The sequence below is a fragment of the Prenolepis imparis genome, unplaced genomic scaffold (assembly GCF_030444845.1).
Source record: "Prenolepis imparis isolate NDT839.2.m4 unplaced genomic scaffold, iyPreImpa1.0 SCAF_15, whole genome shotgun sequence".
Taxonomy (NCBI): domain Eukaryota; kingdom Metazoa; phylum Arthropoda; class Insecta; order Hymenoptera; family Formicidae; genus Prenolepis; species Prenolepis imparis.
This window is the reverse complement of record NW_028141173.1, coordinates 2,949,346-2,961,204: the sequence shown is the minus strand read 5'-3', so window position 1 is coordinate 2,961,204 and position 11,859 is coordinate 2,949,346. Positions and strand designations below refer to the sequence as shown.

At 34.6% G+C, this 11,859-nt stretch overlaps 1 protein-coding gene across 1 annotated transcript; it reads left to right on the top strand.

Annotated features, from left to right (window-relative positions):
- The first annotated feature begins 2,946 nt into the window (after positions 1-2,946).
- LOC145946158 (uncharacterized) lies at positions 2,947-11,523 on the top strand. The gene is made up of 4 exons (XM_083055647.1): positions 2,947-3,572; positions 4,950-5,119; positions 5,494-5,634; positions 8,733-11,523. Exons 1-4 carry the CDS (start codon positions 3,335-3,337, stop codon positions 9,849-9,851), a joined length of 1,668 nt encoding a protein of 555 aa, XP_082911773.1. The 5' UTR covers positions 2,947-3,334; the 3' UTR covers positions 9,852-11,523.
- The last annotated feature ends 336 nt before the right edge of the window (positions 11,524-11,859 follow it).

The following is an 11,859-nucleotide window of genomic DNA, read 5'->3' as shown; positions in this document are numbered from 1 at the left end:
GTCCTGTCGTCGACGTCGAGGTTGTACATACCGGTTCATATGGCGATAGTATTATCGTCTACCTTTTCGTCCTCCTCGTCTTTATCCCCACCAGACGAGATTGACCGACGATCGTCGTCGTTACGAAAACTCTTGTCCCGACATTATGAGCAGCGCAATCCGTTGTATCTTCTGCAGTGAAAGAAAGAAATGAATAACTGGTAGTCGCCCTGATTCGAGTAAATGTCAAGTTATTACGCAATATTGACTCGCGTTTATAATGGTAATCGAATCGGTCAAATACTTGTTAATTATGTAACGATATGGTTAATTGACTCGTTTGAATGAGAGCAGCCGCCAATTTTGTTTATTAGATTTCATCAAGCTCCTTCATCTAAATTCTAAATGGTAATATTAACATTTTAAAATATCTGGACAACACGAGACATTTGGGCATCATTTAGGTTTAGGTCGAGTATCTGTTATTATGCAATTATCAGACTGTAAAATCTTGAAGACATAATATCAAACGTAAAAAGGTGTGCAGTCGCTAGTTTACATTACAATCATATTTAAACAAAAAAGTGCAGCCATAGTTTACATTCTAATTTCTAATTATAAATATTTGATTAAAAAAAAAGAAGAGCAAGTCTATTGAAACAAACAAGTTGTATCTAAAGAAAGACATTTAACAATTTTTAAGGCATCCAAAGGAAAGGTTGTCTCATTGGATCATATTTAATCTTTCATTTTGTTTTACAATATAATATATTTCTATCGTAGCGAATGATAATTATCTCTCGCTGGCGAATAATTCGAAAGGCCATGCCTCGTGACACCAAAACTACTTACGGCCGGGACTATAAAACGGCGTAATGACTATGCAAGCATTCAGTAGTCAAGATGACAATTCCTCAGGAATATATCTTTTCGATCACGATGTACATATGAGTCGTTCGAAAGAGCAGCTACGAAGATGTCCTCTCGCTTCTTCAAGTTCTCTTTTCACGCTCATAGATGAGTAGCATCAACTTCTAAAGTCACACTTGCTGTATTTGACGTTTGCTACAGCTGTATCCCTGCAACAAAATTATCATTTAATCCAACGAGACTTATAATAGTTACAAATAATTATATGAAAAGTAATATGCAACACAGATATATATTTATATTTATATAAATATATATATGTGTGTGTGTGTAAATTCTGAAAATAAAAATGTAACAGATATATATATTATATAGATATATAAACGTTCTAAATATAAATATAACAGATATTATATATATACATATAAATATGTATGTATATTATTAAGATCCGGTTGCACCGATAATATGAATGAATTTCATTAACTTTTATTATTTTTTTATTTAAATTTATTGATATTAGATAACAATCTTTTATTTATACAAAGATTATTGGCTTGCAAAATTCTTCTTATACGAATGATTTATTCTAATATCTTTTTATATCTATAAAAAAATTGCGATTGATTTTATTTGTCTGTCGTTACATTATAAAATTTATACTTTATGAGTGCTTAACATTTCAATTATTTCATTGCGTATAATTATAATTCAATATTTTTTTCTTAGGTGTAGAATTCTTAACAATTTCTGTGAAAATTACATTATTGAAAACACATATTTCAATCCGTCGTCGCAATTTGTCGTAATACGTGATAGAACGTAACGAATTGAAAACTTTAACGCTATTCGCTTTGCTACTTTACATATATAGGTAGATGTATGCCATCCTATGCATATATGTTTAATTATACACGCAGGTAGCAAAGGTCTTTCGATAGAAATTAACGCACCGCAAATATAATTGATTGATGAGTATCTATACATAATTGTCAAGGATTACTTGATGGTTACTTGAGATATCTATGATTATATTTTACGATTAAATTGCGACGTCTTGTACACGATTTAATTTATAATTTTAATTAAAATTCCAAATGTATATTTCCGTCTTAATATGACGTTAATTAATTTTTAGCCATTACATTAACAATCAGTGATATAATATAATGTAGTATAGTTTATCTTACCTATATATTTTAGAGATGTATATAAGTAAACTTTATATATGTATACGCGTGTATACAATTAACAGGAAATCTTAGAAATGATCTTTCTCTCGCGCGCGGGTAAATATTTATCGTGGCGCCCTCGCAATATTATAATCAGAACTATTTACTGAATGCTGTTATGATAATTCGAAGACTACGATTTATCAATAAAAAACTTATTCGCGGTATTGCTCTCAAAATTTTCTTTATACAATATATATATCGATGAGATATAAACTCATCAGTTAAAAAAAATCAACATTAGATTTCTCTCGAGACATCACATCTCATACATATAAACATGCAGAATTTAATTAATACTCCGAGATATAACTTCGTACATATACATAATATATATATATTTATTCAATCAAAATCCTGCGATTAGAATACATGATAGGAAGAAAAGACTCGAACGTTACCTCAAGCGTGACGTTAGCGTCATCATTTCATATATTTAACGCGGTTTTTTTCATCGCTGAGAAAAAGGATGTCTCCCTAAGAACTAAGAACGGGACCGGCTCGAAGAAAGGTTTCGCCGGGAAAATCGATGAGCACACGGCCGGCCGTCGCCGCCATTTGCGCGCAGCGGCGCAGCGCTGCGTTCGACAGTCGTGTATTCCTACGCGCGCATGCGCGAGACGCTAATCCGCGGCGAACATCTAGTTCCCGCGCGCCACTCGACAGGAACGGACGGAAGGGAAGGTTCGTCCGCGTTTTCTCATCGCTGTTCGCGTCCGCGTCTCCTTTCAGCATTTTTGACGTAGTTTATTTTGTGTTTTCTTTTATTATTTATCGAACAAGATGCCTTTTTTTTTGTAAAGGTGGCGGAAACCCGCGGCGCGGCAAGAGGACACGGGGTTCCGGTGGTGGCGCTGGCGTCGGAGGAAGAGCGGAGAAGAGACAGAGGTGCGGTGTTGCGTGACTGAGACTGGGTGCGAGAGATCGTAGCGCGTGTGTGTTTGTTGTGTTGCGAGAGCGTATATTTTAAGCGAGAGAGGTATTTTCAATTCTTCGTATTCTCCTTTTCGCGTGGACGCGCGGGGACCCGAGCGAGCGGAGCTCGAGAGAAGAAACGATCGGGGAGAAACGAAGAAAGGAGAGTGAACGAGAGAGCGAGAGAGAAGGGGAGCACGCGTCGGTAGGAGCGAGAGACGACGGAAAGAGAGAGAGAGAGAGAGAGAGAGAGAGAAAGAGAGACGAACAGTGCGTCGTCCACTGATCATCCGCTGACGGAGAAGCTTCATCCATCCCCGCGGACATAGATACACATCATGTCGTCCTACATCCAGGTCGCCGAGGACGAGGGCGAGGAGCCCATCGAGCTGCCCACCGAGGACGACACCACGCTCCTGCTCACCACCCTGTCCGCCCAATTCCCCGGCACCTGCGGCCTCAAATATCGCAATCCCGAGTCCCGGACGATGCGAGGAGTCCGGCTCGTCGACGGTCGCCTACATCCGCCCGAGAACGGCTGGGGCAAGGCGATCTACTTCTGCGTGTTCCCCAAAGGTATATAAAAAAATTATATATATACATATATAATGTGTGTATATATATATATATATATACGTATATATATACGTATTCTCGTTCTCTAGTGTAGTATATTTATAACGTGGTGGCGCTGCGGATGCTCGCGGCGTCGATGAACGCGAATACGGAGGATGTGGCGACTGTCTGTCGGGCATATTCGAGGAACATATCTTTAGTTAGTCGCAAGTGGTTCCCAGCTCATTTCCAATTTTATATATGATTTTATATATGTGTTTGATGTCGATTAAGTTCGCATTTTCAATTTTTCGTCATGTTGGTCTTGAGATATTTTATTTTGCGTTACTTATTTAAAAAATATAGCTTGAAATGAATGAAAGGTGATATTACACTCAAAAACCCGAATTATCTTTTTTTTTTCATCGAAATATAATGAGCTGGAATCATTAATCCTTCCCCATCAGACTCCAATTAGGATTAATTAAGGATTAAGGTAAACAAGCTTGTCATAGCTTATCTATGGTAAATTATCGCAAATCTACGTAAATTTGGAGAGCAACGGGCTCATTTGATGGGAATGATGCCTTCTTTTTATTTTTGATTTGTCAAAAGTAATGACAGTTCTCATAATTATACAGAGTGTAATGAAAATACAGACCGCTACTTCGCTCATCTTTCTTGAGAATATATTTTTTTGGAATTATTTTCTACCATTATCTCTTTTATTGTTGGAAATAAGATAATTGATTATTAATCTGAAATCAATAATTTTATATTGATTTGTTATACACATGTATAAAAATAAAAACTAAAAACAATTATTTTTTTATATTATAGTCAAATTTTAGCATCTTTAATATTAATTTTTGCATTAATTGTCAATTTTTATTTTATCTCAAAATTTATTTTATTAATTTTTATACTAAAAAATTAAGAGTTCCTCTCTTTCACTTGTGAATAATTATAAAGCTTAATTTATTTTAAGTTTCAAATCCAAACATGACTGCGATGTGAAAATGATGCATTTTTACACATACATATGAACTTTTTTGTACATTTCAATGAATTTCGATAGAATTTATTTCTAAAGCGGTCTACATTTTTGTTACATTCTGCATATATTTTGGAATATTTGTCAGATTCTAATTCAAGTTGTTCATTCTCAAAGAGGTACTCTGTATTTTGAAGGGAAATAAGATGAAATTTTGACAGCTCGTAACAAGGTGTAATCATCAATTTGTAATCATTTGTTGAGATGTTGAAAAGTAAATTAAAAACTAATGTGTACAGAGATAGAAAAGCAAATCTTTTTTTGTTTTCTCTCTCTTTCTCTTTTCTTTTCTTTCTCTGCGAACAACAAGTTGTTAGACATGAAGATCTATTATATCTTTTCAGAGAACAAACGTAAATCTGATGACAATTTGGAAAATTCCACAGCTAAGACTAAAAGAATGGAAACGAAGTTGCGTTGCACTGACTTGATTGTACTCGGTTTGCCATGGAAAACTACCGAACAGAACTTGCGCGAGTATTTCGAAACGTTTGGTGAAGTTTTAATGGCTCAGGTGAGTCTCTTTGCGTTTTCTTTTATTTGCGTTTGCTGAAGAACAAAAAATGTGTTTGGGTTTGAAGAATAACATGAGAGTAACCTGCATTTTGGGCGGTACTAACTTTTGTATTATCTGAAACTTGCTAATCTGTTAGATAAGTAAATAATGATAACATTATAGCCTTAAGTATATGATAAAAGTATTTTCGTAAAACAATAAGTTTTTAACGATAGTTTTTCACTTTGATGAATAATTTTAATTTAAATAAATATAATGTTTATAATATTACACTTTTAATTGTCAAAGAAAGATATTATTGAAAGAAATATTACACTCTCGTATAAATGTAATACTTAGATATAAAGAATAACATTGAAATCTTGTTGTAGGTAAAAAAAGATGCAAAATCCGGACAGAGCAAAGGATTTGGCTTTATTAGATTTGGAAGTTATGAATCGCAGTTGAGATGCCTCGCTCAACGTCATATGATAGATGGCAGATGGTGCGATGTCAAGGTTCCCAACAGTAAGGTAAGAATATAATTTATTTGCAGATTCTTTCTGATTTTTTTTCTGCTATTTTCTATCGCTTTTCCTCGAATACGTAAGAACATTCTGATAAATGTCAAAAGTTAATGTGTGATGCACATTTAAATCAGGAGTGAATAAATCATTTTAAAGGCAAACATATTTGAAGAATAATTTGCACTTTTGCCACGAAAATAATAGCAATGTTGCAATTTCTTGTTATACTTAACATTTTTTTTCAATCATTCGGCAATGCTGCTTTTATTTTATGATTGAAATCATTATCGTTTTTGCCATTTGATAATAAAAAATGTATAACGCTACTTTAATATTACATCAGTTATTAATGTATTGTTCTCTGTAGTAACTATTGTAATAAATTATTACATAGCATATTTATTATCTAACTAAATATTAAACGAATATAAATATAAATATAAAAGTTCAGATTGTGCATGGCACTGTTATGGTAAACACAGTCGATCTGTTTTTGAAATGATATATTTTCTCCCTCGATTGATATACATGTGGCTTCAATCTGTACATATTTTCTAAAGTAAGAGAGAGGTCTGCAGAGAGACTTGTAATTAAATTACCAAAGTAATTTATCATACTGCATCTCTAGGGAGAATAACTTTTTGTGCATTTGGTCCCAAATTATCTCAGTTTGTTGAAACAGTGTGAATCATTTCCGTATCCTTATTGACTGATATTATATTACATGTAACCTTCAATGAATATTATCAAAACAAGTTAAATTTTTTATTTTATGATTATGACGCCAGTTTTAAATGAACGCCGTATTTGTAAACTCTTTCTCAACAATTTAATATTAAAAAACGTTTACATAAAAGGATATTTTATTTAAAAAAATAATAGATACATCTTTGAGACAGAATAAAGCAATATCCAATTTTTCAATTAGACAGAGCTTTTTGCCTGCATCAGTCTGTAAATATCTTTACATTTGAAGGTATGTACAGATATAAGCGCACGTGCAATATTTTTAATTAGATGATGGAATGTCGTATGAGAGACAACAAAGTAAAATTGATAAGCTTTACGATCACGTGGGATAATATCTTATCTTGTATAGACTTCTTGTCTATCCCCGTTTATCCATATAACGGTCTAAGTAAATGTCAATGTTTTTTTCACATACTCTTTGAATATATATATATATTACATTTATATATAAATCTATATAAATATATACGGGGCGTGTATTCGCTGTTTGGTATAAATAGGTGAATGTGTGAGAGAGACGAGTGGTGGTGAAATTATATACACAGAAAGAATGCAAATTGTCTGTATGTACGAATGTATGTTTATACGAGTGTGTTTTGTGTGTGAGCGCTACCGAGGAGAGAGCAATGTCAATAATGTGTTTTTTGCATGAATAACGTAAATAGTGTAGTATGTTTGTGTGTCTCCAAACGGTATGAGATCCTCTTTGGAGAGGAAATGATTTTAAATAGTCTTGTCAGAGAGAGAGAGAGAAATGAGACTCGATATATAAAAACATACCCAACTCTTATAAGCAAGCTTCTAAATAACGTCGTGTGTTAATCTTTCTCAAGATTTCTTTAATAGCGGCGAAGCTCTCTTGCAAGCTTCGACCAAATGAAGGAAAAGAAGAAAAAATCTTCGGGCGAATTCTAATATTTCTTTATGTTGAAAAAAATGAAAGTATACTTGGTAAATTGCGTAATAATATCCTGAGTCGAGAACGTGAGTGATGAGAATATCATGAGAAGGAATGTATTACGTGCATCGAGAGAGTGTGTTAATTGTGTTAAAGAATAAATATTTTCACATTTATTTTTTTTTTCGAACACGTATCTTCTTGCGGATACGTCAAATATTGTAATGGATATGAAACTTGTATGCTTGGAGTATGTAAATGAAATAATCGCGCGACGTATGAAGTGATCACAAAAATTCCTCAGACTTCGAAAAATCACGCGAAATTATTATTCCGGGAAGTTATTATTTAGGGAACAATAAATTTAAATAATCTCTGGTGCGAGATTCGCGATACGATCGTTACGATTATCCAAATAATTAAAAATATAGAGTCCAACACAAGTATGAGTCACGTGAAAAGAATTTGTGAAGCGACACTGAGCATGAGTGCATAATGAGAAAAAAAATTCGCGAATGAATAACATAAATATGTGTGTACGTATGTGTGTGTGTGTGCGTGTGCGTGTGTGTGTGCATATGTATGTATGTGTATGTATGTGTTACGCAATTTCGCGATTCTTAGATTCAGGGTGTCTATTCTCTGGAAAAACCGGGGAATTCTTTCATGGAATTTTATTGACAGTCAGGTTTTTCTCAAAATGTGTGTCTTTGATAATTTTACTTTTATTTAACATTTAAGAAACATATATGTTAATATATATCTTTACAATATTTAAGTTTTTATTAAAATTTTATGTGATTTTATTGACAATCTCTCTTTAAAATCAAGGTCTAAGTTTTATAGAAAATTCAATTCATTTTTTTAATAATATTAAAATAAATTAGAGTAATCTTGAAAATCGTTTATCATAAATTATTTTTTGTTTTATATTTTTACATATATCTTTAATGTTTAGATATATTGCACTTTGTTATATATTGTCCAAATTAATTTTACGATTAATAAATCAATATCAAATGCTATATAGAAAAACTGCATTCTTGGCAACTTTGTTCGCAATCGTATGAATAGAAAACTTTAAACATTAGCGCATATAATAAAAAAAAACTTATTTTAAAAAACGTGCATCTACAAATTTTCTCATTTTACCTAAAATTTTAAACAAAAATACCCGGAAGAGATCAGGCTTTTTTTTACACGATTTGAGTAGACACCCTGTTCATTTTGCACTGCGAACCATTTTTCGCGCGATTAGCGGGAAATCGAAATAATAATAATAATAATTCCCGAGATTTGCATAATTCGATTCTACACGCGATTATAATACTAATAATCGAGCTGCTCGATTGCGGAGCGAATGCATATATTATGTGTGCTTCAAAAAAACAATAAAAAAATCATATCGATTCAAGTCTGTATGTGATTGTCGAGGGCTGGTGTAATCTGGTTACAGAATATTGATGGCTTAATGATGGCACGTCATTATGATACGGGTAAGCACGGTAGCGAGTGCTACCGACCTATACCGGTGCACACGCCGAGTAATCGCCGAATGCCGGCGTCGAAGCCTTACGTAGCCAGCGTAAACTCGTCGGCGTCGTCGTCGTCCGAGGCCGCTCCGCCACCGAGCGCCGCGCCCCTTCCTCGATACGACTCGGAATACGATTACAAAACCACCCACTATCCGTCGTATCCCCCGAATTATCCCTACGAAGATAACAAGTACAAGTACGAAGGCAACGGAGGTGGAGGAGGCGGGGGTGGTGGAGGCGGGGGCGGAGGTGGTGGTGGTCATCAGCAACAAGCACCGCAATATAACGCCTACAGCGAGAAGCAGCAGCCCGGCTACGCCGTCTACGAGGAATCGTCCCCCGCCTACGACTCGCGCGGCTACAACCTGATGGCGCCTCCGCACGCGACCGCCGTCGTCCCCGGGGCTCCGGCTGCCAATCCAGCGTATCCACCGTCCGACGCGGAATACGGACCCAGGTATTACGGCGTCGAGGGACGCGCAACCGCGTATCCGGTCGTCGCTGATTGTCCGGAACAGCAGCAGCAGCAGCAGTACTCCGACAAGGGAAGGTACAGCAGCAATTACGGGTACGAGCAACGTTGCTACTACGATCATCAGCAGGCGGCGGACGGTCGTTACTCGGCCGCCCCGGCCCCCGGGGATTGCAGATACGCCATGGAGGTGCGCTACGCGGACGTGAGGCATCCAGACGGTCATCACCGGCATCCGCCACCGGTCGAAGCGGGTGGCCGAGAGGCGGCGGACGCCTGCAGATACCTGACGGCGGACGGTCGCGAATTGGACAGACGCTACGTCGTCGACGGTGGCGTCAGGGAACACGTCGTCGTGGACGGCAGGTACGCGATGGACGGCCGCGAGATCGACGGCCGTCATTACGTCACACCCGACAGCCGGGATCCTGCCGTCGTCGACGGCAGATACGCCGCCGATCCTACGAGGTATCCGGCGAAGGAGAACTATTACGATCGTTATTACAAGCACCGGCCGTCGAGGGATCATCATCATCATCATCACCACGTCGCGGACACGAGATACTAACCAGTCGGGGGAAAGCTCTCTCTCGTGACTATTCGTAAATACAATCGATCATGTTTCAATGGGAATATTAGGTCGTCGTGTTTTCTGATTTTTTTTTTCCTCCCTCTATACCGGCATTCAATACATTCCTCAACCGAGATTCGTATACCACGTATCTATGAGCGTGTCGTTAAGATTTATACATATATTATTGTTACGTATATTTAATTCTGACATATATACGGGATTTCCCCTTGTTTGAAAAGGTAAGCTTAAATAATTCAGAAACGTCGCATTTTAGACAAAATTGTTTTGAAAACTGATACATTTGTAATATTTGGCGTAAAAAATTGTTAAAGTGAAATAGTCGAAAAATGAATGAGATATTTTATGCTTTATTCGGATACATTTTGACAAAAATGAAATATCTTGTAATATATTTTTTAATTAATTTTCTGCATAAAATAATAAAATCAATTAATGTAAAAAAATATATAATTATTTTTTAAATAGAGTATGCAGTTGCACATTGCAATTTTTTTAAAATTAAGAGTATGTTTTTCTGAGTAGGTGTTAAAAAGTAATGACCAAAAATCCTTCAACCTGAAAATATATGCTTGCGACAAGACGTCTTCCCTCCCTCGAAATCCTACAATTTTTATTTAAAACTTTTTTCTAATATGCGACGATTCTCAATTATTTAAGCTTATTACAGGGGACATTCTGTATATCGGGCAAGAGAATCATAGAAGATGCATTTTTATTCGAATGAATGTTTGAAGTGAAACAAGTATTAGCAGATACGTAATGTACGACATAGTTTATCAGAAATAAATAATATTGGGACAATTTATTTATTTCGGATTAATGAAATAATAGAAAATTAATAATCGAGATATATGATTGTCTCTTTGTATGAAGCATATGACTGTTCTTTTGTCGAACATAGTAGTAAAAGTTACAAGATATTGATGATTCACACGTTAAATTCTCAGACAAATTAATGCCTGGATTGTTAATATATAATACTTTTTTTATACATAAAAAAATATTCCAAAATATTTCATTTTTCTTGATGAAGAAAAATTAATTATATTTATCCGGACTTAATTTTATATTAATAAAATTATATTATTAATTTCATTAGGAATTATCTCTTAGAAAATAACGAAATAGATGCGTGGTATGTTGTTTGTTAAAATGCGTAGGAATATTTATTCTTTTAGCAGTTATAAAGCAGAACTGTAAAGGTTTCTATTAATTTTATTAATTTTACACTACTCGTCTATTTTTGTGTATTATTACTCGAAATATGTATATTATACAGAATTGATTAATTGAACTCTATAGAATATAAGAAAAAAAAACATTTATGGATATATAGATATATATATATATATATATATATATATATATATATACACATATTCCCATTAATTCATGGAGTTTGTTAAAAGTAACAAATATGTTGTTTAATAGTAGCAATAATTAGTTTTGAAATAACTGTTCACATTTTATCGGACATGTGCTTATTATTCAAATTAAGACAGTGTAATGTAGCATGAGATTCTCTACATCGAAAGTATATATATTTAAAAAAAAGAAAAAAAAGAAAAGGAAAAGAACATTGTACAGATTGATGCATGGATTTCAAGTGATCATATAGTGCTTAAGTGTTCGTTTTTTTTTTTTTTAATAACAGACAAAGATTTATATGTGTAAATCGAGCCAGCCGATATATTATATATATATATATATATATATATATATATATATATATATGTATGTATATGTATATATATAATATCTTTTCTCTCTTGAGCCGATAAATAAATATGAGTTAAGAGATTTTTTTTCTATAAAACTTGACGTTTAGTGCAGATTAGTTGCAATCGACGGAACGTTAGAGTCTTAAGTCAAAAGCAAGAAAAAAATTGCGTGTGCCTCTACGGATCTTAATTGTGTGCATAAAAATACGCTCGTGATGATATGCTTTCTGATGTAAAAAAAACAAAAAAAAACTCTACAC